Raw genomic sequence first — 25,261 nt, 5'->3', positions numbered from 1 at the left:
TATCTTGTGTTTATCTTATTTAGAGATTGTATTATTCATTTTTTGAACCACTCATCCTCACAAGGGTTGCTGGAGCCTATTCCAGCTAAATATGAGCACAAGGCAGCGGACACCATGAATTGGTGGTCAGCCAATCGCGGGGCACAAAGAGACAGACAACATTTCTCACTCCAAAGTGAATGGAGGATTTCTTTCCAACCTAAAAAGACAAAGCCATTTCACCAATTTAATGGCCCCGGTTTTAAAAGTTTTTTTTAAAACCCTTAGAACTTAAGCTTTACCAATGTTCACACTTGCAGAGTGTGTGCTTTTTTTGACATACAAAAGGCCACTTCGATAACGACAAATCCAATCTATTGGTGACAGCAATGCCTCCATCACACTCCTAACTAGCTTCAATGAGACCCTCCCCACCTCATCTATAGCCAAGAGATCAATGGCGGCGTCCTTTTCACCCCATACACAACCTCGCGACCTCCACATGAACCCCAAGACCAGGTCATTGAGCGGTTAATGACAAAACACCATAACAACAGTACTTCATGACTTTATTATTATGATTCCAAAATTAAAATTACATGATGTCTCATCTACGACAAGTTGTATCATACGGCCACATGGTGGCATTCCTATGCCAAGCTTGTCTTTTTTAACCGTAACCAGTTGCTCATGCGGCCATTTCTGCGTTGACCAAAATACCAAAATGATGCCATTTTCTTCCTCACGACTTCCTTTTATGCGTTATGATAAGCCCAGTAAAAGAAATGACGGTCTTTTATAAATACACACGTGCCCTTACTACAATGTTAACATTTGGACTCAAGTTTTTTTTTGCGTCTCCATCGTGGTGTAAAAACCACGAGACTATCGTCCCCTCAATGGTATTGTCCAAGCGTCATTTATTTCAAGCTCCCTCTGTACTGCTCCTTTCCTATGACACGTCTATGGCGAGGGAGCGCACCATCGCTCAAACCGTACAACGATCCAAAAAACACAGGAAAAAACCCTTAAAAATGTCATTTTGTTTTTCGCTTAATAGCTCCCTGAACAAAAGTGTGGAGTCCTCGCTCTGGTCCAGTTATTGCGACTGGAAGCAGACAGTGATTAAGTTGAGGTCATCCAGCAAACATCTGCGACACCCGCTTCTTGGTGCTCAGCTGTCATACACAAAAACATACAGGGGAACATCCCAGAGGAAAAAAAAAACAGTTTAGGCCAAAATTAGCTTCAAGAGGCATGTTTGTTGATGACAAATAGTGACCGAACATGCCCAAGTTCATAGACAATGAGATAAAAACGAAGTTGGAGAGGAAAAAAAAATCAAAACCAACCAATCTAGTAATATCATATTGCATGTAAATATAGTATAAAATCCTTAAAAATACAGTTTAGGTAACTACTGTAAGTACTGAAGTCATCACAGCCAAAAGTGCAGAGGTCCAGAAATAAAACATTGACTTTTTTTCGGGTCTGCGTCTACGCCACTGACCCGGTCACGAGTGCCAGGGGGCCTTAAAAGAAGAGCGGGTCAAACGGTCAGAGTTCACAAACGAGGACGTACAGCGACTAGAGGGTGCGTGCTTACTTGTTTTCTTCACGGAGGCACGAGGTGGATGCACGGGGGGAAGGGGCCAGGAGGGGCAAACCTATTTCAAACTGTCGGGCAGAGGGACGGCTCCCGCGACGGCAAGCAGGCAGACGCGAGTGTTAAAGCTACACAAAGATCGGAATAAATACACAAAAGGCAGAGTGGCGAAGGTGTGGACCTCAACCTCAGCGGGCTGCTGTGGCTTTTCTCGCGCTAACATTTAGCAGTCGTGGCATCTCGGTGGCGCGGATAGCGTACCAGAGAGCGTTTTGCTGCCATCCCGCCGTATCGGTGAGCGATTGTAAACCTTTGTGAGCAGCCGCAGCAGCCCAAGTCCACAGTTAACTACAGTTAGTTGGTATTGTGGAGCCCCACATGATAAAATGAGCTTGTGGTGCAAAGCAAGACGATGAACGTTATCTAAAATATTGTACAGTTTCTACACAGATGAAGAGAAATGGCTACGAGGATCAAAAACGGCCTACAAGGACACTGAGGAAGAAAAAGGGAAGCCATTAAGACAATACCGGATAATCAGGCAGCCCAATTAACACTTGATCTCCCTCTTATTCCGAAAGTGAAAAAAGGGGGCGGGGGGGAAGGGGACTTTTGACACCCACCTTACACTGCAGAAAGGCACTAGAGTGGGCTTGTTGCTGTTGGGTGTATAAAAATAAAAGCGATTTACATTCATAGCTCACGAGTCGTTAACCGCATATCTGGGAGTAGAAACACAAATGTATTTGTAGAAAAATAAAATGTAAAAAAAATTCAAATAAAAAAATAACAAAAGAAGGGGGGGCAGGGGGCACATGGCCCCTACTTTCCTTATTTTTGGATTCCGGGAGACGAGTATGGCTACTTTTTGTTAGTTTTTCAAAAACCCACCAGTAGGCAAAGCTGGAGCACACCGGGCGGGGACCAGCAGTGGAGCCCTTTGGTGCACGCTGACTTGGGAGGGATGAAATTGGGGTGGGTGGGTTAAGAAATGGATCTGCATTTGGACAAAGAGGAAGAGGAGGGTGGCGGTTAGCCACAGCTCAGCTCTCAGTGCAAAGGAGGAGTCTACAAGATGCAGGTTGGGATGATGTCGGGAAAGGAGGAGATGCCGCACATGTCACCAGCACGTTTCTAGTACATGTCAAGCCGGGATGCGCGTTCTCAATGAAAAGTCCATAACCATGAATGCCTACTGCAACAGAAAAACACTAGAAGGGAAGTGGAGTGATCTTAGGAGTGAGAACGGGGAGAAAGTATGTGAAGGGAAGGCAGCCCAAGCTCGGGAGTGGGGGGAGTTCAGGGCAAAATCCACATGTCGGTAGTTGAAAAATGAGAAATTCCTGGAGTGGACTTCCTCAGGTGGTGTGGCGTCACCATGGGGTTCCCTATTTACGCCTTCCTCCTCTTCCTACCTCCCCAAGTGTGTGCTTTGTTTTTTGCGCGTGCGGCCGCCCTTCAGCGATTTGGTCGGGCCGCTCCTCGAGGGGACGTCGCCACCTCCCGCGCTACCTCTTGTCACGTGGCTGTCGCTTCCAGGTAGCTCTGTAGTTTGCGGACAGTGGACTCGTCCAGTGAAAAGAGGTCAAAGTCAAAGGTGGTATTGGTCACATTAAAGTGGCCCGTCTCCTCGATTAGGTTGACGATCTGTGAGAAAGATCACCATTTAAGTCAGTCATTTGTATTTTAGAAAGCTCTTTTCAGCATAATATGCCTGTCACATCCTAATCAGACCTATTTCCCATTTTTATATTCTAATAGGAGTCCCCTCAGTAAGGGAAATCACAAAGAGTTTTAAACTAGAGATATCCTGATCCAATACCGGGTATTGGTGCCTGAGTGGCTGTTTTTGGAGTATCAAAGAGTACCGAATTTGGTCATAGGTTTGGATTTGATCCAGTTTAGTCGCATGTGTTTTCAGTACCATTTTCTGAAAATCAAACTTTTAGGAAAACGTATCTGCTCAAAGGTTCTGCTTCTCTTTAGTCACAGTAACAAAGCATCATGTTATAATATTTGTGAACATTTACCGGTTGTTTTATTTTTACTGGTCTAAAAATATGGTTGGGGCGGCCCGGTAAAGGAGTGGCCTCATAGTTTTGAGATCCAGATCTTCATTTGTGGAATTTGCATGCTCTCCCCATGCAATGTGTGTGTTTTTCTGTGGTACTCTGGTTTCTTCCCACATTTGCATTGGATTGCACTTGCAGTGATGCAAACTCTGTATCGAACCGTAATGATAAAGTAGGAGTCGTACTGAAAGCTAATCGCCCAATATTACTGGTCAAGCTACCTTCTCAACTCTGGATTGTGACCAAAAGAACAATTACCTCCCTCTATCTATAGTGTGAAAGATAGAAGGAGAAACCGAATGATTTTTAATACACAGTTCATGACAATATCAAGTACCAGGAAGAACACAGACCTGTTGTAGGACATTTCGCTCCCTTAAAGCCATCAGTCTACGATGGAGGTCGACCAATTCTTCAGTGTAGGCCTGAGGAGAAAAAAAAAAAGAGTGTGTTTGAACACTGTTATGTAATCGTAAAATAAATATTTTTAATGAAATAATACTAGGCTATGTCGTAATTTAAGAGATATCTGTCCTTCACGTTTCAACAGATGTTTGTCAAATGTCAACTTATCTTATTGGAATCAAATGGTGTGGTGAGGGTTGAAGGATAAAAAGTGGAGTTATTTACCCTTCCTACCTTGTCGTATCCCTTCTTCAACATCTTTTCAGAACGGAATGAGGAATCTGGACTCTTTCTGCCGGACACCTTTGCTCACAACCATACAGAAAGAAAGATTAATAACTAGGAAATTTAATCACAACTCTGTGTTTTTGTTTGTTGTAAAAAAACAAATCTGAGATGAAAAAGCGCAGATGAGAAAGAGCAGAGGGTGTTTGTTGAATAGAAATATTTGACTATAATTGTCAAAAGTTTAGAAAAGTGAATCAGTTGTCATCGTTCAGAAATTAAGTCGGCCAATGTCATTGAAAGGAGCCACAAACAAGGCCTCACTTTATTATTGGAAGAACTGTGTTTCTGTGGGGGAGGAGCAGGGTCTCGACTGGGGCGGTGCGAACCGTCACTGCTGTCACTCTCGCTGTCCAGGCTCAATCTTACAGGGAAAAAAGGGACAAGGTCAGAGGTCACATACAAAAAGACTCTCCATCCACTGAATGTGGAGGTAAGTCACTTTTCAATAAATGCTTAGTAAATGGCATTCTGAATGGATCGGAAAATGTCAAATTTTGTGAAAATGTGAAAAGCAGTCATGTCCGTTGTGTTTGGAAAAGACTGACCTTGAGTCGCGGTTGGGGGGATTGGCCTTGACGGGGGTCCCCTCCTCTGAGCTGCTGTCATCATCGTCTGATTCCTCTGACTGGATCTCCTCCACCATGGATCGCAAGGGACCTGGAGAAAAGCAAACCCATGAAAATGGGCCTCAACCAGATTTTTCAGGCTTTCAACTATTGTTGTGTATTCTCTAACCAACAGATATAATTACTAAACCGTCCACTTAAGCCTTTGGAAGTAAACTACCGTATTTTTACGACTATAAGGCGCACTTAAGTCTTAAATTTTCTCCAAAATAGACAGTGCGCCTTATAATCCAGCGCGGCTTATATATGGAAAAAACTGAAAACCAAAAACGAAAAACCACCAGTCGGATATTGAAAGAAAAAAAAAAAACGCCTGAACTGAAACAATACTGTTATATATGCAGATGCCATCTTAGCAAGATTTTATACAAAAAAAATCCAAAACATCAACAATGGCTGGCTCTAGAGGTGACTGTGTAGTGAGTGCTTCATACCCGGAATTCAATAGCAATTACCGTATTTTCACGACTATAAGGCGCACTTAAGTCTTAAATTTTCTCCAAAATAGACAGTGCGCCTTATAATACAGTGCACCTTATAATACAGTGCGCCTTATATATGGGAAAAAATGTCATTCGTTGAGGGTGCGCCTTATAATGCGGTGCGCCTTATAGTCGTGAAAATACGGTAGCTAACACAGAGTTGACTCAAAACTGAACACAGTTATGAAACGCACATAAGGTCACTTGGTAAGATGAAAGTACGGTGCAGGGACTTAATGGCGGACAAGCCATGGGACGTCATAAAGTCAAAACGTGGTGGACATTGTAACCGGAAGTTTCTCCGTAATGCTCTTATTTGCCATAAATAAAATATGTCTGGATAATTCATTTTTTTGTGAACAGATAAAGTACTTGTATTAAGTATACAAAGTGCTTACAGGGGCATTAATTTTTCCCAGAAATTGAGTTTAAAATACTGCACCTTGTCCTGGTTTCTGCCCAGGCTCAAAATCCGATTCGGAGCTCGAGTCGGAGCTAGAACTCGAGTTGGAAGGACTGGAAGGAGCTGACTGCTATAGAAAGAGAGGCATGTTGGTTGGTACTGAAACATCAAGACCTATAAGACCTTAAATCAAACAAAGCTCAAGATACCTCAGATTTCGAAGAAGCTTCATCCTCTGAATTCGACTCTTCAGATTCGTGAAGTTTTTTGGGTTCTTTCAAATCCTGCGTGTCATTTTTACCTCTAGCCCAGCGACCTTTTTCCTTGGAGTGTTTCTTTTCTGCGTAAGGCTGACTGGCAGCAGATGACGACGACACACGAGGAGAACCGGTGAAAGCGCCGCCAGACGGGCCTTTAGGGCCCTCCGAGCTGACCTTTTTCTGCTTTTTCGTGCTGGGTTTGGGTGATTCCACAGTAGAGGGTCTTTTGCTGGGGGCTTTGGATTCTGCAGAGCCTCCCCCTCCCCCTCCACTACCAGCCCCCCCTCCTTTTGGAGACATACCCTCCATCTTTGACTCCTTCAGAGTGAGTTTGGGCTCCTTAAAGGCTGCCTTGGGCAAGACTTTTACATCATCTTTAACCTTGGGGTCGGATGGCTTTTTTGATGAGGAGGAGGAAGAGGAGTCACGTGCACTCTTGCTGCTTCCGTCTCTGTCATTGTCCCCTTTTGATGTGGCTTTGCTTTCCGAGTCTTTTCGGGGTCTTTCACGGTGCTCCTTGGTCATCTTGTGCGGTTTGGGTCCTTTGCTGCTGCCACTACCTCCTTCTTTACTGGCTTCCTGGAAGTAGATAACACACAGAAGATTATAGAAGCATTCCTAATATCTCAAAATATTGTTAGTTTTCGGGGTAAATTCACATGGATATAAAAATAATACACAGCCCTGTTTTAATCAATTTTTAAAAATTAGTCAGTTAAATTTTTATTTTAAACTCACCTATTCAACTCAATTGAACCTTAAGTAGAAAGTTAAGAACAAGAAAATATAACTTGTTCAAATAAATATCAAATAAAAAAAACATTTGTCTCATATTACTTCACTCATTTTTGTGGAGTTGATCAATGTTGCACATCTTAATGTGGCAAATTTTCCTCTCTTCTCAGTAGAATCGCAAAAACGTATGGTAGTTGTCGATTTTACTTCCAATTGCTCTAATAAAAAGATATTTTAGGAGTTTAGCTCAAGTTATTTTTGTGAATTTAAAAAATATTGGTCTCAATTATAATTTTAAAACCTGGCATTTGTATATTGTTTATATTCACAACACATAATTTTCTTGTACAATCATAAAAATGTTTCAAAAACAAAAAATCTACTCATTTTACAGTGTGAGAAATAAATATACACTAAAAAAGGTGGAATTTCATAAATGGCATTTGAAATTGGCATTTGAACAGTGATGTGCAGACTTGATATTTTCACTGTGGGAACTCATGTATTGTAAAGTGTCCAGTGAAAGTCAAAGCAAATATTGGAACTAATCCAAAAACCAATGTTTAGAGAATCAAAGAGCTGGGAAAACACCTCTGTCCAAAAATTTCCCCTTGAACATAAAATGGCTGTCAAATTCAGAAGCCATGCTATTACTAAAAAGAGTTGGTAACAATTATTATCCCGAGTCAGCCAGCTCGGAGGGCAGAAGTGACAGCTATATATGGGACAATACGACTCAGCTTTACTCTAACTAAGGAAAAATAATGATGGATGAATGGGAAGAGGATTAACTAGCAAATAATTTACTTTTTTTATGAATAAAAAAAAAAAACAAGGCAGTTTTTCTTAATTTTTTTTACACAAGCGTCTTGGAAGCATAACCAACCTTTGACACATGAGACGTCTTGGTTTTCTTGGGATCAGAGAAGGCTGAGAGGGGGATGGTAGGGAGGATTGGATAGTCTGGACTGGGTCTTGACACTGCTTCCGCCACCTCTGGAACCACCAATACCTAAATCAACAGAGATTCATGTTACAATAGTTACGAGCTCCCCCCCTTATCCAACGCTCCAATTTCACAAAATACAGTAGACTGAACATTGGCCTTACCCCTCCAGCTTTGATCAGCTTTTTCCTGAAATCTTTGGTGGGGTTGTTAAAGGTCAGCTTCTCACAGCGTAGGTGGTTAACAGGAGGATTGCCCTCCAAATTCAGAAACAAGTCATAGTTGAAGCAAACCTTTTTTGGCTCTTCCTGAAAAGAAAATCCATTTTATTATTCAGCTATGTGTATTGTCAATAAAAGGAGTAAGCAAAAGTAACGATCCTATCAATATAAAACCATGAATTAAATGCACTTACACAGCAAAATGTGAATTTGAAACTCTTATGGATCCTCTCTATGGGGACTACATTAGTTTTCCTTTTTATTTACTCAAACAGCTTATGGTAATGATGAGACAGAATGATAGTTTATTCTAAGTGTGTTTTTGAATTGTGGGGCTCTAAAATTGACTATTTGCATGCAATTAATTCGATTTTTTGGGGGATTGAGTAAAAACATTACTTCTTGCACATTGTGGTGAAAAAAGTAAGAGAACTCCCGTTAATATAGTATAATATAGGGGTAACCGATTCTGGTCCTCGGGGTTCCTATCCAGTCTATTTTCCTTATCTCCCTTCACCAACACACTTGAATCATTTGATTAAAATGATTTCAAATGATTCAAACCAGGATTGTTATCAGGGTTTTGTAGAGATTGCAGACAAGTTGATCTTTGATTCAGGTGAGTTTAAGGAGGGAGACATGAAAAACAAACTGGACAGGTATATATTTTTGGTATCTCACCTTGTTCTTGAAGTAAACTTCAATCAGCATGAGGAAGCCTGCGTATCCCGACTCCTCCACTTTGTATGGGGGCTCCTTGCACACTGCAAAAGGAGAAACAACATATCTGAATTACATACTGGAGAAACCAATTTGAGTTCAATCAGAAATATAAAAACATGCGTATGTGAAGCGAACTAAATCTGCAAGCTGGTGGTGAAAGATTTGCTTAGCTTGGTCATTCTACACTCCACTCAAATTAATTCATTTAGTGTTGCCTTTTGCTTTTGAACTGTTGAACCCAATTGAAAAAAAAAGACAACACAAATATTTTCAGGCAGTGGAAGTACAAATACACAACTAAAATGGGATCAAAACAGAGCCATCACATTCCTGCTCACAATAAATGGCACTCAGCACACACCTGCCTCCATTTCAAGTGCCTCTGATGAACTCCAAATGAATTTCAGATGTTCCTATTGGCGTTTCCGAAAAGTTTTCTAGTTCTTTTTTTCTTTTTTAAATTGCCTTTTAGGAGAAGGTCTTAGAGCAAACACTGATTGCTATTTTAAACCACGTCATCAGAGTGAAACCAATCTCTCGTACATTTGTGGACCTTCCAGATGAATGGAGTGTCTGAATTATTTTTGCTTACACGCCCAACAGGCAGGTCCAAGCCTGTCTGCAAGGCAAGAATGGGATTAGAATTATTGAAGTCACAAACTTCCATTGCTTCCTCTGATCATGAACAATAGATATGCCAATGCGCTGTAGCACCCGGTTACTGACGCATTTATGTGGTGTTCACATTGAGGGAGGCATCATTCTCAACCCGAGCAGTGCATGATAAGTGAAATTAATTCCTAATTTACCGATATATCATTCACGCTTTACATTATTGTCAATGTCAAAGAAGTTATTAACTCATTGGCTGCTACTGATTGAATGATCATGAGTCAGTGCTATTGATGGTAAAAGAAAGTGAAGTGGCTTAGACATCTGTCACCATTGACAGCTCCTGAGTTAATGCTTAGCATTTGATTTAACAAAAACAAACAACAATTAAACATTGGGAAACAAATCATTCTGCTAATGAAGCAGGCAATTTAAATTTCAGCCAAACAACTTAATGAGACATTAACTCTCCAGCTCTATGGCAAAAGTATTTGATCGTATCTGAGATTCAGGAGGATCAGTATGGGTTTGTTCTGGCCGTGTAACGACAGAACAGCTCTATAACCTGAACAGAATACTCGAGGGGGCAGGGCTGTTAACTCAACACGTCTAAGTGGACTTGTAAGGGGTGCTCTCCAAGTCTGGGGTATGAACTATTGGCACGAGTAGTTCATTGTCTGTAAGACAGAATTTGATGTGCTTAGCCGGTAATACCCGGATTAATTGCCAGCAAGGGTTGGTCTTCTTCAAAATTGTCTTTTGTTACTGATCTGTTCAGAAGTTGTATGGAAAGAATGTCTTCGCACGGGTTAGGGCTGTCTAGCCAATGTGGGGATCTGGTTTAGTGGCCCTGTATTGCATCTGTGCTTTTTGGAGATATTTTTTTTCATCAAAGCCCGATCTTTAACTCTCATTGTAGAGGTCTGCAGCTGAGCACGAAGTGGTTGGGATAAGAATCAGTATCTCCAAATCTGATACCATTGCCCGATATCGGAAAAAGGAGAAATGCCCTCTCTGGATCAGGTCTTTCCGAAGGTGAAGGAGCTCCATTATGTTGGGATCTTGTTCAGATGTGACAGAAAGAACTCGCCAGGTAGATCGTAAGGCGTTTGCTGCGATCCCAACTTCGTATCGGCTCGTCGTGGTGAAGAAGGAGCTGAGTCAAAACCGAAAGAGTAAAATCGCAGATGCAAGCGGCCAAAATGAAGCATTTCCAGCCACTCCGTTACAGATAGAAGAAAAGGGAGGAGCTCAGTCGTCTGAGAAGGGCTCCGAGTAGAACTTCTACACCTCTGCATTGAGACGAGCCAGATGAAGTGGCTAAGGCATCTAATTAGGATGGCTCTTGGATGCCTCTCTGGTGAAGTTTTCCAGGAAACAAGCATGGAAATAAGCCTCAGGCTTGACGTAGGACATGTTGCTGAGACAATGTTTGCCAGCTGGCCTGGGAAGACCTTGTAATGCCCCTGAATGTGGTTGGGAAGTTTAAGTTTCCCTCCTACTGCCCCCATGACTTGACCTCAGATAAGCAGGATAAAATGGATGGATGAAGTGTTTCAAGTGGGTTTAATAGTCAAAAAAATACTTGAGCATAGTATACCGTCTGTACATGTGTGTAAAATGTGTCTTGTCTTGTAGGGATTTGGTGAATGCTGTGGCTGCCATACCTCTCTTGGGTTTGGGGAAGCTCTCATGCAGTCGGAAGACAACTTTATCTACAAAGTGCTGGATGTCGCCATTCTCTGGGCCTCGGACAAAAACCATCCAGTCATGGGTGAAGCCTTCTGATGTTACTTTCTTCCTCAGCTGAGCTCTGTGGCCCAACTCCAGTTTCACCTGCACTGTGCACTAAAAAGATGAGGAGAAGAAAAGTAGCTGTTAATGCTTGGTCTTTTCGATTTTGTAGCTAATGTCTATAGCAAATGCACAGTCATGAAGTGAATGAAACAGACCCGGAGAAAAAGGACCTATCCCATCAATAGATACCATTCAATCTTGACACATTTTAAATACTACAATGGGCATTGCAAGGTCAAAGAGATGTCAAGTATACTCAACTGTGTCTTTGTGAAATCAAATTCTTCACTGCTTTCTAATAAATAATGCAATTTTATTCATGAGGATGCATAAAGCAAGCACTAGTTCTACTACAGCGCTGTAAAAATAAATGAATAACATATTTAACACACCAGAAAAGCAATATTGTGAATAAAATCAAACATTGAATTTTGATTGAGCTAATAAATGTCAATTTAGGATAATTACAAGACATTCCTTATCAAATTAGTTGAATGCAATATTGTCTGACGATCATAATCAGGGTTTTCTTGGGGTAACTATGAACAGCACTCCCACCCCAACACTTCAAATTCCAGAAACATGTTATTTGAGTTGGACACAAATATTAACTATTACTAAGGGCGTGCAATGTTTGATATATAGTAATATAATGATGTATTAACCTTTGTTTGTATCCCTATCCAAGAAAAATGTATGAGATACCGAATGTATGTCAATATGAACTCCATTCCAATCTGCACTCTCCTCCTAATCTCAACTAAATGTTCTTATGCTATCTTACAAAGAACTTTCAATTCTGTTCACATTGATTTGACTCTTGGCTGACGCATGCGGGTGATTAGCTCTTGTAGAATTAATTAGTCTATGGGTTCACCCTGGAGAGTGAATTATTTTAGTGTTATTTGATCAAGCATACTGTCTTTGTCTCTTTTTGAATTGCACATAAAGATCAGTTTGTATTTCATGGCCAGTTTATGCAGAGATTCGTGTCTTCACTTCATTGAGGGAAGTGGCACATTTAAGTCACAGTACTAGTACATGTTACACACGCATACAAGCAGGCCGTCTAGGTGACTTATAATATGGAATGTCATTAGTGAATGGGTTTTATGTTGTGTTGTTGTTCTAACTGACAGATTATATACAGCGTGACCTCCCTCCCTTTACACACACCCAAAAGCAAGCCTCAAATTTGGATAGGCGTCATTAGTTGACTGTGAGACTTTGGGTATAACTCCTGACTGTTTTTTTTTCCAGAATATAATAGAGCAAGATAAAATAAAGACATTTTAGTTGAGGTTGTAAATAAATGTAAGAAATGATGCTAATATTTACCACAGTTTGTTCATTTATTTTTATACTTATTTGACTTTACAGAATGTTAAAAATTGTCCTGTAAAGTCGGCAAATGTTTTGCTTTCAAATTCACAAATTTGGATTCACATTTTCTAAATGCGTTCTATAATACCATTATTTTAAAGTTATCTCATGTATGAACAGAACCTGGATAAACCAGTGGAATCAAATAAAGTGGCATGGCAGCACAATGGCTGCCGCAGAGAGTAGATTTCCATAGATTGGTCTGAAGGAGAAAGCACGTTGCTGGGAATTTTTTCCCACCAAAGAACAATGACGGCAGGCCAGTGTGACGGCCGTGTGTTTGTGGGAAGGTGCCAATACATATTGGAGTGACTTGTGAGGACGCTATGGCACTGGCTGGAGAATTGGATAAGGATGTTGTTGACACAATGAGCAACAGAGTATGGCATTAGATTCCTGCCACTCACATTACGCTTATGGAATGTTGGTATGAATCTGAAGCCATAACAGAGAGGCATTGCACTGTATTTCTGTCACAAGCAGGGGTTAATCATATAAAGATTTGGCTTCAGCAGTGAGTGTCTCATGAGCATGGATTGCGAGTGTGAGAAAGGCTTGTAGGGGCATTAAAGGTTAAAATGATAATTAAGTGCTCCAGCCAGTGATCACATTTCAACAGGGCACACGTGTAATTCACGTGTACAGTCTCACAATTGGCATTTTGCCTGTCTGGCCGTTCTGTGGCACTAATGCCCTTAAAATCCAACCTCCACCACACCCTACCAGAGTCCCAGCAACCACTGGGACCAGCCACATTGAACCTAGAAATGTGAAATGGACAGGGTGATAGAATACAATACAACAAAAGAATAGCGATGGCAATAATAGTTCAAAAGAAAATAGAAAAAAATAATCGTAACAAATTGCTTCAATGTGGGATGGAATAATAAATGCATACAGTTAAAAATTTCTGCCGCCCGATCAAAGAGCAAAATACAAAGCGCAATTCAGTATCACCCATTGGGGGAAAAAAGAAGGCAGGAATTCAGTAATAAGATGAGCAATCATCTTGTCATCCCAACCACGGTGCTCGCAAAACAGACACATGCACACAAGTCTCATGACAAGAAAAAACAACTGATTGCTCATCAGCATTTCCAAACAAAGTTGTACTCTCAATAGATCGAGGACGCCCAGTGATCCCGTATGATCCAGATTGGATTAAGGAAGCTTTACATCTGTCTGAGTAAAGATATAACAGAGGGCAACATACGTTTAAGTACATCCATGTTTACAACAGGTCCTAGCAGTTTGCCTCTTGCAGATTATTAGCACTCACAATCAACAAAGTAGATATGTAAGGAAGAAGGTTTTTGGATGGTGTGACTGATTATTACAAGAGAAGCCAATCCATTGGTCCCGTTCCATTCCTGTAATTAGAATGGAATAGAAATTCCACTCAGCACTCACTCATGAGACCATGGTGTGTCTTCCGGTACTTCACTAATAGGGATCAAACTCTTATGTTGATAGCCTTCACAACTTTATTGAATGATGACATCATATTAAGAAAATAGATAAAACAAGCAGGATCATTGCAAAGGTTTAACTCTTTAAATTTTTAATTCAAGTTGACTTTAAGGAAAACCAGTTCAGGCTGGACTCTGCCTCTTGTCGTCTACAATTAGCTGGGATAACTTCTACTTGACCATATCCGTCAAAATCAATTAATTTGGAGACAAAAAACCTTACTTTGGAAAAGAATAAGCATTTTCTCTGAATCATCATCAATTTAATATAATGTCCTGTAATTAAAAAAAAGGATACATATAGAAATATACTCAATATTTATAGTATATAGTATATGTTTTTCCTTTCTTTCATCTTCCATACCACCCATCCTCGAAAGGGTTGCGGGGGTTGCTGGAGCCTAACCCAACTGTCTTCGGGCGAAAAGCAGACTACACCCTAGACTGGTCGCCAGTTAGTCGTAAGGCACACAGGAAGACAAACGACCACCCGCACTCCAATCATACCGCCACCAGCGGGAATTGAGCCCGCATTACCCACATATCCTGTGATTTTGTTTTCCACTGTACAGGGTGCCCTTCAGAGTAGTGGACTGTCAAAGGAGAAAAAAACTGCGGTGCCGCCATCCTTAACATGAAAAATCTGGCATCCTTCAAGTGAAATGTAAACTCATCCAGCTTTCCCTGGAGCCTTTATGAGCAAGCCGGCGAAAGGAGGAAATACGGGTACTCTAAATTGACATTAATGTGGTTTATTGTTGTATCCTAAATGGGATGTACAGTAAAATAGTAATGGCAGTTTGGCTCCAGTACTTTTATTACAAAGACACAACATTACATGGGTATTTAGTCATTATTCACCTCATCAGTTATTTGCAATGAGACCAAAAAGGACCAGCACAAACAAAAAAGTTTTTTACAGTGGAAAAACCCATCAATTGAAACCAATAATGTGTGCATCTCCTGCAAAAAAAGCAAATGGTTAGCTCACAGTTCTTAGATCAAGGGTTCAATTCTGGGCCTTTCTGAATGCAGCTTTCTCTTGGTACTCTGGTTGCCCAAACACATTCCATGCTAGACTGCTTGAACACTCCAGTGATATGCTGGCAACCAATTCAGAAAGTACTCCACCTACTCCCTATAGTTGCTGGGATATGCTCTAGCACCCCTAAAAAAATTTAGGGAGATAAGCGGCACAGGAGATGTAATAATAATAAAACTATAATGCGACCTGGCTTCCACGTATGGGGACATGATATTTGAAAATAATAATAATCTGGTCTACATGATCCAAAATATGATGTTCACCCACTTAAATATGTGGACACCAGGTCTTTGTTTTTTTTATTACCAAAAATTGTCGATCGCCATGTCAATCGCCGTTCAATGCTTATTATCATCATTATTATTTTTTTTAGTATTATTTACTTCTGATCCGACCTACTATTTTTCAAGATGTTTTTTCAATTCCCATATTTTTAGACCAGTAAAAATAATTCAAACCAGTAAATGTAACCAGTAAATGACAAATACATTTTTTTTTTAAAGCGAGCCCCAGATTTAACAGGATTTTATGTTACTACTATTAGCTTCTAAAGAGAAGAACCCCCACTCGGCAGCCATGTTTGCCTAGCAGTTTCATCAACAGCAGCTAAGAAGCCAATGGTTCTGAAATCCGCCATGACACCTAGATTGAATCTGATCTTTTAAACAAATGTGATACTCACTGATACTCCACAAATGGCCATCTCAGGTGCATGGAAAATGACAATAGAACTACTTCCACATGTAAGTAGAACGCACCAAACAAAACAGCTTGAAAACAAATGCTTGAGGGCATTTTGAATGCAAATGTCTTCCAAATCTGATCCAATTACAACTGAGTTTATAAAAAGAATGAAAGAAAAAAACATTACGGGTGGTCAACTTTAAAGAAATAATCCAAGAAGGAGAGTGGGGGAGGCAGTAGTTCTATATGGGCAACGTAGGGTCAAAGGGTCAAGACCTGCTGAAGACCAGGCACTACGGAAACTAATCAGGAATACAGTCAATGAAAGTGATGCCAGGTGCCTCCTGAGGAGGGGTCTTCAGACTTTTTTCCGCCAAGATCTACTTTTCAAGGAGTTAATCTTCTACGATTTCCCTTTTTTTTCAGGCCACCGACAAAGCCCAGCACTGATTTATGTTGATATACCTTGCATTAAACTCTATCGACATGTATGGGAGCAGCAGGGAACTCTCCATTCACCCTAAAGTTTACTGCGGCCATGCCAAATTCATAAGAACCCAGCCAAGGAACCTGACAGAAGGGCTGGATCAAAATGTTATTGTAATGCGATCTTCCAATAGTACCATGGCGATCTACCGATAGTTCTTTGTCGATCCACCGGTAGATCACCATCCACATAATGGGCACCCCTGTTCCAGAGCATGTGCCATGAACTTCATTCAACTAAGAAATGCTGTGTGGAACCAACACCACGTGATGTGTCATCGGAAGCATTTCCTAAACTCACATGCAATGCATATAACTTTCCAAAGTACTACAGTCAACCCAATCACATCACATCACTCTTCATACCCAATCTTTTTTTTCCTAATAGTGTAGATTTTGAAAACATTGGCCTCATGAAAGCTGCCAATCAAAGCAGGCATAGGGTTCACATTTTTCCACATTGGGTTATTGCCAGAACAACCCCCCCCCCCCCCCCCCCCTCCATAGTCAGAGGTATTATATTGAGAATAGTGCACACGCGTTAACCATTAACCAAATGTTAGCCAATATGAGGTGGATAGTTCAAAATAGTAATGTCATCGTCTGCTTTTCTAGTTCAATTGTGACAGGTATCAGGCCCTCGCCCCGGTTGAGCAGCCACGAGCAGAGGAGGGGAGGACGACCGAGCCTTTCGCCTTTCGCCTGCGCCTTGACGCGGCTTCTTAGCTCTTAGCCAGCGGCCGACCCTCCCCTCCCTCCCTCCTCCGGTTCTGGAAACTCGGCTCAGCATAGCCGGACCTAACCAGCATTCATACGCTGTGCGGGATAACTCATAATTCCATTAGACTTGGAACCGAAATAGCGCATGCTAAATACCGGGTGTGTGGATGTAAGTGCATGTGTGTGTATATCTTTGTGTGGTGGTTTGTGCTACGCAGCGGCGCCTAATGGAGCGCCGGAGTGAAGCTAGTTAGCGGCAAATGCCGATGTATGAGCGGTCAGCTAGCATAGCTTTAGGACCAAACAAGTAGGAGTTCTATAGCAGTAGGGGCAGCGAGGTTGTTTTTTTTTTTTTCTTCTTCTTCTTCCTAACGCTCCCACTCTCTCACCCCCTCTCGCTCGCTCTCTTCGGGCGACTACAACAGAGGATTCATTCCTTGCTCTATCAGCCGCCGGTATTTTCCCCGAGAAAAGTTGAAAAGCGGAGACAGAAGCCGCCCTACCTGATTCTCCATGGTTCAGTGGGATCAGTGATGGTTGTTTTTATTTACAGCGGTGTTTGCGGAGCGTCTCCCCTGCCTTGGCTCCTCATTGTGTGTCAATCCTGGCGAGAAGCGGAAGGCAGACGGCAAGCCTCCCCTCCCCGTCCAGACGCTGCGCTGGCAGGCTATCCAAAACAGAAAGCTCCCTCAGCCAATGAGAGTGCGAAAATTGCCGGGTCTCTTGAAATCAGCCAATGGGTGCTGAGTATAAGGCGGTGCTTCGCTCTTCCTGCAAATGCAAATGCAGCTTTTTGTGATGGTATTCTCGAGTGACAGTGGATGCGTCCCAATGGCTGCAGCTCTGATTCAATTGTAACATGCACATGGTGTAATTGATAAATAACTATGAATCGTGCGGTAATCAACGCATGATATCACCATATAAACGTGTTCTTAAAAAAACAATTAAAAAGCAAATGCTGCATTTAAAGCACCGCTCTTAAACAAATGCACTGCAATTAGATGAATAGTCTGACATAATGAGACATTCCTTCCACTAAATTAGGGCTTTTAATTCTTTTTTCAGACTCAAGTTATTAAAAGAAAACTAAATCAGGAAAAAAAAAGTTTAACACACTGAAAGTCATTGACGGCAATAGACGTCCAATCCAATCTGAATGGAATCAAATGGATGGATTTGATGTGTATAATTGGAAATGTTGATTAATGAGTTAAAGGCTGCAAACATACACAAATAATTCAGAGGTATAATATATAATATTGCATATATTCATTCATCTTGTATTTTGCTTCTCCTCAGGAGGATCTCAGGGGTGCCAGAGTCTATCCCAGCTAAATACAATCGGGTGGCAAGGTATACCCTGATATGATTGGCAGCCAATCAGAGGGCACAAAAACTAAATTTAGGCACACTTGTGAAATCCACAATCTAATTAGTATAAAATGTTGTGACATGGTTTCATTTAAATAAATTTAAATAAGGTATAAAGTACAAAATATCCTGCTTTGCAATGATACTCCGAAGCTGTATAAAGTTGCAAAATGCATAAGAAATGTGTGGTTATTTTTCCTTGAACTTTTTTATTTCTCAGAAATATGTTAATATGCTCAATGAAAAACAAAAACAAAAGGATAGTATTCTATATTACCATTATATTGCATTGGTGCCAGCCAGCAATTCTTCTTTATATATATTTTATTATACATACTGTATACTCATTAGGGTCACATGGAATCTTGACATCAGTTGACTTCAATTTGAATGAATCGGATGGGGATAAAAAAAAATAATTCACATTCTCCAACATGAGGAGAACAAGCTACATTTTCACGAAAAGGCAGAAGCCCAGATTCAAACCCCTAACCTCAAAACAGTGATGGAATGCCAACCACTCGACCTACAGCGCTGTAAATATCTTGAAACTCTGGAAACAGACGAGAAGTTAGGCATACACTATACTTAGTAATTTAGTTATAGTTGTTTATCGTAACAAACTTAATATATTGAGTTTCAAGAAGTTACACAGAGAATTATAATATCTGTGCTGAGCATTTAAGATTACCACACAAAACTATTCAGATTATTAAAAATTGGGGGGTTCTAGTTCATGGCAAAATGCATCAATAGCCTAAAAAGTTTTTATTAGTAAGTCACCAAGCATATTCCAGTCTAAAAAGAAAGAGAACGTTGTAGTTTATATTCTTATTAATACTGTCTTTCCCCCTTAAAAGTCAGAGGGTGTCACGTCTCCTGGATGAAACACTTTGAAGTGAGATTATTGGGCCTCCACTTTGGCCCACAAGGTCAGCACTCTCTCACTTTGGCTATACTTTGTCTCTCCTACATAATCCATTTTGCCTTTGAGTCAAAGTAGGAAAAGAATTCCCACTTGGATTTTAGACATAAGGGTGTCTCTCTCTCATATTGAGACATCAAATCTTTAATCCTCCTTTTCAATTGGAAAGAATAGAACAGAACAAAAGTATCGTGAAATAGATTTTACATACAAGTGCTATATTATCATTTGTTTTGATTCCTTGCCGATATTGACCATAAAATACAATGGCTAGTGGCCTTTTTTTAAAATTCCCTAATAAGACATCCACTCCCATAAAGTAATCATGAACGTTTACTTGAAAGTAGGAAACGCATATTTGCAATCATCACTATCATGACTATGATAATGAAATCACAATGTTTTAATTTGTTTATTTTATTATTATTGCTAATGTGTATAAGAATTAAAAATGTCTGCTTGAAATATGTGCATAGAATTAAGAACTGTGCATATTGTTTTGTAAATATATTAATGACAGGCATAATACATTTTATGGAAAAAGAAAAATACTGAATACTTTGTAATTTTGTTTAGTTTTATTTATTTATTTATTTTTTGTACTAAGTTGCTAGCAAAAGTGTGAGTTGTGGCTTACGGACAATTTAGTATACATTGTTTACAATATACGTGTATATATATACTAATACATTATTAGTATTATGAATATTTTCATTAAACAACAACTATATATCTCTGGTTCTGGAATCAATTGAAGCAATGGCTGAATGTTTGTTTGTTATATTATTAGTAATAATATATAAATAAATGATCATGTCTGCATCAGTCCATAGGAGGTCACTGTTGAGCCTTAACATGCTGCAAAATTTTGGTTTTCTATGTTTTCTTGGTCATTTACATTTGCATCCATTATTTTATTCATATACACACAATGCAATAGTAACGCCAAAAATGCCTTAAACTGATGGAATGCAATTTTGATGCAGCTACCAGATAATTAATTTGACAGGAGATACCAATTTAACAAATATAACATGATTAAAATTTTGGGCACACAAATGTTTTACTTCAGCGTTGACAAAAAATGACCCGGGAATTAATTCTATCAAAAATATACAACAACTAATAAATTACAGATAAGAATATGCAGTCTGGGTCGATGGACTAAAATGAAATAAATGATTTAAGCAAATTAGCCTAAAACATACATTTTAAGTATCAATTGGTAATATATAAACACATGTTATATACTTCTGCTTTTACAAGAACTTACAACGTTTTCATACAATGAGTCTATAACATGATTTGATATTATTTGTACATGGGTTAACTTTTTAAAACAGCTTTTTTTGCTTGCATATACATTCCCAAATATTTGTAATAAAAAATACAGAGTTAGTGGTTAGTTATGAATGAGAAAGATGTATTGCTTTAACACACTGATGTACTTAGATATTAAACAGTACTTAGATACTAAACTCTCTCTCTCTCTCTCTCTTAGATATTAAACTCTCTCATGAATATAATTTTGAGAGCTGGCTTCAACAGTAAACTCTGTCACCATTTGACCGGACACCAAAAGATCTGCGACCAAAAGACCGGCGACCAAAAGACCGGCGACCAAAAGTCCGGCGACCAAAAGACCAAGCACAGAGAAATATTGTCATTAGCACCGTTTGAGAGTCTTGGTTGTTCCCTTTAGGACAATGTGAGGTATTCCAAGTGCCCATTTATCACAAGGCCAGTACTGCAGTCCAGGCAGTGAGTAGGGGATCTCGTAGTTGGCATCCAAGTAGGCTATAAGTGTGCTCCCATATGCCACAGCTATCACAATCAAAATGTGCCTGTGGGTTAGGTCCAAGTAGATTAAAGCACAGATTTCCCAACAGAACTTGTGCACAAACTGCAAACTTACCAGATCCCGTGCAAGTAGCAAAAGTTTAGCCTTTGCCAAAATCCACAGCACACGCGATCGCTAATCCAACATGAGATAGCCAACACCCACAATGCCACAGAAAATTTGGCCAATCTCAAAACCTTTTGGTCAGTGCAGCTAGAAAAAGAAAAAAACTGTAACCAAATAGCCAAAATGAATTCATTCACCACCTTATCTCAAAAGGGCCAGAGGAGTGCTGGAGCCTATCCTATACTCAAATGTGCTCAAACTTTTTTGCTCAAAGATCTACTTTTCAAGGAAGAAACTTTACACTATTTACCCTTTTTCCAGCTCAAGTCCCACCTAAAATTGTTACTACAAATCCAATCCTTGCATTAAATCTTCTTTTTCATGCAAACTACCAATAGTACCTGAGGAATCGACTAGTAGCTTTACGATCAAAATATTTAGCACCCCTGCCATAGTCTTTAAAGTTTGGATGTTCTGCCATAACAATGACACCTTGCAAACATATTTTCTCGAATCTGGGAAAAGCATACGATTCTAACAAGTCTTGATGATAATAAAAACAATGCCACCCCGACGAAAGGCAGAAACCTGCGCCAGCACTGCGGTAGTCGAACATGCTGACTACTGAGCTAAAAGTCCCGCCTCTGCTTCCTCACACAAAATATCAATATTTAATCCATTGTTGGACTACAGTCTCCTACCATTTCAACTCAACAGCTAAAATGTAGAGCATGTGGAGGCCAAAGCAGTTGAGAGCATAAGCATTGATGGTCGGTTTGACAAAGGAAGACACTGAAGTGACGACAGTAACAACCAGGACGAACCTTGAGAAGGTGGACCTGCATGAATCACAAAAAGGGTCATTAGGACAAAAACAAAAAGAAAACTGTGTGATAGTTTCAGACATTCTTTTAAATTTAATTTACCTTACAAGCGAACTCAGAATTAATTATTCATAAAGATTGAGGTGGTGCTCCATTCTAATGAACTCCCCTTTGTCAGTTTGACACTAAGACGGTAAGACTGTATTGTTTCTTGTTGACAATGACTTCTGTTGGAGCAGTTGAACGGTCTCCTCAGGTTTCAGAGTGGTGTTTATGTGTTTAATAAATGAATAGCATTCACTTTTATTAGAAGGCATTGGAGCAAGGAGCTGTAACTGTGTCCTAAATGACAATGTAGTTTGCAATAGTTGTTGGATTTTTGTGGCATTACCTGTCCGTAATAAAAGAAGGAAACAGTCTGCGAGGGAACCATATGGCGTACCCCGTCGCTAACACCCACAAGATGGACAGCTCATCCAGCATCTGGCCAACAAAACTGAGAGTCATGTGGAAGTATGCTGAGAAGATACCTGTGAAAAGAAATAATGAACTAGGAAAAAGCCTTTTTTAACATACAGATATACAAACTACAAAATTAACAGTGTGAAAGAAGATGGCAATTAAGTTATCAGCAAGAATTCTATTCACTGTGTGGTTCTCAATTAGTTTCTATCACCTCTTTGGAAGAGGAAAATAGTTTATGTCCCACTCCGCCGCAATTTTAAAAGCAGCATTCAAATTAACTCTGTTTATCCTCACAAGGTTCGCAACCGATTTCGGGTTTCCCTGAATCAGGATGTACCCCATAGTTAGGTGGCATAGGCTCCAGCACCCCTGCGATACTCGTGAAGATAAGCGGCTCAGGAGATGAATAAATTAATTTACAATACATCGAAGCATGATACTGTGGCCTTCTTGGAAAAAAATGACTTGTTTTTTCTGATAACCGTTGGGACTAACATAGCAAATTAATTACTCTCTTATTTTATTTAATATGTCAAATAACAAAAACATTTTGAAGTCTGGCAACAGCACAATCTTCTGGCCATGATATTATATTCTTCATAATACCACCTTCCTTATTATTGGGCAATGTTGATTATGAACAACAGGAATTTCTTATCCTCTGCAGATTGAATTCAATTGAATTGAATGGTTTTATTGTCAATATCAAAATATAATGAGACACTAAAGCTTCACCACAGAGTGGACAAAACCCACAAAACAAAGAAACAGACAAATAAATATTGATTAAAGAATAACAATAAATACATCACCAATAAATAAGTAATAAATAAATAAGTCAATAACATAAATAAGCAGGGAAGTGCACAAATAACAATAACAAACAAACAAACTGATAAAAAATAATATATTTTAAAAGTAAACAAATAAGAGTAATAATTAATAAATAATAAGTAGGCAACATAATAAATAAGTGGCAGTTAACATAATAAATTAATAGTAGTTAACATGAATAAGTGGCCATAAATAGACAAGTGCAAAAGTGACTTAAGTGGTTAGTACCAGAATTGTAAATGTTTTTAAGGCTTGTGACTTACCTACAAATAACATCATGACCCAGACTAGGTGAATTGCTAAATTCCTCTCTTTGGCATAAGGGTGAAGAAGGTAAAGCATGATGGGAGATACAATGAAGAAAATGAAGCTGCTAATCTGTGAGGGAGGAAACAAAAACGAGCTTTAGGGTTTCCTATGACTTTTGTTGGGTTGTCACTCTTCAGAAACTCACGGGCAATTAACTTAAAAGAATCTTACAGTGTTAAACGACTCCACCACATGGTCAGAATATTTGTAGTTGTCTTCACACCAGTCGACCTCTGAGCTTTCATAGGAGAAAACACCTGCTATTCGCTCACTAAAGTAGAAACCTGAAAGACAAATGACAACCTGAACAATAAACGGTCAGCAAACAAAATAAAACATGGAGGAAGGAGGACAGGGGGAGTTATTGTGTTAGTGGTTTATGGAAATCGGCTTCACCTTTGTGCCTTTTTATTCAAATCTACATTTGCTTACATTCATAGACTCTGTGGATTTCACATGGAGTGCAATGGATTACAAAGTCAATAATCATGTTACCCGAGATACTGCTTTGTCAAATAGACAATGATTTTGATTCATAATGGGAGAATTGAAGATTTTTGTTTGTATGCAACAAAACACCATTAAACAAAACTTATGTTAGATCGCTTTGAATTTGTTTGTTGTCTTGAGAAATGCCTTGGAAATGCTCTTACATTTGCTTGCTATGAGTATGTTTTAAACATAGCTCGTGGGCCGCTTTAATGTCAACTTGATTTCACGTGGGCTGGATCATTTTAGATGTAATATTTAGATTTTTTTTTATTTTTATAAATGGATTAATAGAACTGGAATAAAAGCCCTGAATATTCATTTTTTATAGATCTAAAACAATGTTTACTTTAGATTTTTATATATATATATTTATATTTTACAAAATTATTTTTGAACTAAAAACACAGAAAAAATAGATTAAAAAAATTACAATTATTGATTAAAAAGGGGGAAAATCAGGAAATATAATATACATTTATACTCCATTTTAATTTGATCCTAAAACAGGGAGTCGGCACTCATGATTTACTTTCCCGGGCCACACAAAAATGATGCGGCGGGCCAGATTTGGCCCCCGAGCCGCCACTTCGACAAATGTTTTAAACTAAACCTTTTTTCAAATTCAAATATTAATCGATAAGTATTATATTTGTAGTTTACTATAGCTGACAAATCTACACAGATGAGCACAAGGATGTGATTTCCTACATCTGTTTACATTGAGAGCCTTAATTTTAATAGAACACTTCATCGAAAATGATGAGGAGTCAGAAAAGTCCTGGAAACAGACTTGTCTTACCTCCCATGGCGACGTCTTGCTTCTAGTGCCTCCAGTCTTGAAGTGCTATAAGGCTCCAGGTGACTCAACCGACAGGTGTATTTTGGCAGGGTGGAGCATCGAGGCGCACAGGATTGTGACATCAAACATGCACAGCAGTTTAACTACAAGACAATCCAGGTGAAAAAGACTGAAGCCATTCTTTTCCGGATCGACAAGCATTTTAGAGCAAAACAATACATGTGTGAGTAATAACTAGTGCAGTTGCTTCTGTCTGTACAGGTCTTTTTGCGGAAAGGGAGCTCAACCGGTCCTTCTGCCTCTCCTGTGTGCCTGTGTGTCTGTGTTAAGGGTACGTTGACGGCTGTTACTTGTCTTACCTTGTAAAATTATTAACACACTTGATTCTTGA

General features: G+C 39.6%; 2 protein-coding genes across 6 annotated transcripts; both read right to left on the bottom strand.

Annotated features, from left to right (window-relative positions):
- Window positions 1-531: 531 nt before the first annotated feature.
- On the bottom strand, window positions 532-17,688 carry mllt1a (MLLT1 super elongation complex subunit a). 4 transcript variants are annotated; one of them, XM_077717661.1, is made up of 12 exons: window positions 17,446-17,688; window positions 11,026-11,206; window positions 8,705-8,787; window positions 7,967-8,110; window positions 7,743-7,868; window positions 6,071-6,700; window positions 5,901-5,988; window positions 4,896-5,007; window positions 4,612-4,711; window positions 4,297-4,365; window positions 4,011-4,082; window positions 532-3,232 (listed from the first exon to the last, which is right to left on the bottom strand). In XM_077717661.1, exons 1-12 carry the CDS (start codon window positions 17,455-17,457, stop codon window positions 3,104-3,106), a joined length of 1,746 nt encoding a protein of 581 aa, XP_077573787.1. In that variant the 5' UTR covers window positions 17,458-17,688; the 3' UTR covers window positions 532-3,103. The 4 variants fall into 4 exon arrangements, with proteins under 4 accessions (XP_077573787.1, XP_077573786.1, XP_077573785.1 ...); XM_077717660.1 differs by having other exon boundaries at window positions 5,901-5,991; window positions 17,446-17,686; XM_077717659.1 differs by having other exon boundaries at window positions 4,288-4,365; window positions 17,446-17,684.
- A 3,048-nt stretch (window positions 17,689-20,736) lies between these two features.
- Window positions 20,737-25,137, bottom strand: acer1 (alkaline ceramidase 1). Of its 2 annotated transcripts, none has more exons than XM_077717211.1 (7): window positions 24,871-25,137; window positions 23,751-23,863; window positions 23,534-23,648; window positions 22,363-22,501; window positions 21,849-21,986; window positions 21,157-21,294; window positions 20,737-21,085 (listed from the first exon to the last, which is right to left on the bottom strand). In XM_077717211.1, the coding sequence occupies exons 1-7, from the start codon at window positions 24,875-24,877 to the stop codon at window positions 20,908-20,910; spliced, it is 828 nt and encodes a 275-aa protein (XP_077573337.1). In that variant the 5' UTR covers window positions 24,878-25,137; the 3' UTR covers window positions 20,737-20,907. The 2 variants fall into 2 exon arrangements, with proteins under 2 accessions (XP_077573337.1, XP_077573339.1); XM_077717213.1 differs by having other exon boundaries at window positions 21,972-21,986.
- Window positions 25,138-25,261: the final 124 nt, after the last annotated feature.

This window comes from Stigmatopora nigra, chromosome 5 (genome assembly GCF_051989575.1).
Source record: "Stigmatopora nigra isolate UIUO_SnigA chromosome 5, RoL_Snig_1.1, whole genome shotgun sequence".
Classification (NCBI taxonomy): domain Eukaryota; kingdom Metazoa; phylum Chordata; class Actinopteri; order Syngnathiformes; family Syngnathidae; genus Stigmatopora; species Stigmatopora nigra.
The sequence above is the reverse complement of the archived record's forward strand: the minus strand, read 5'-3'. Positions and strand labels throughout refer to the sequence as shown.

Coding starts and splice junctions, on each gene's coding strand:
- mllt1a (XM_077717658.1), bottom strand. Junction 5,992..6,070: donor AAGCTTCTTCGAAATCTGAG/GTATCTTGAGCT, acceptor CTCTTTCTATAG/CAGTCAGCTCCTTCCAGTCC. Junction 4,366..4,611: donor ACAGTTCTTCCAATAATAAA/GTGAGGCCTTGT, acceptor TTGTGAGCAAAG/GTGTCCGGCAGAAAGAGTCC.
- acer1 (XM_077717211.1), bottom strand. Junction 21,295..21,848: donor TTAGCTGTTGAGTTGAAATG/GTAGGAGACTGT, acceptor TTCTTTTTCTAG/CTGCACTGACCAAAAGGTTT. Junction 21,086..21,156: donor TGCTACTTGCACGGGATCTG/GTAAGTTTGCAG, acceptor CCTAACCCACAG/GCACATTTTGATTGTGATAG.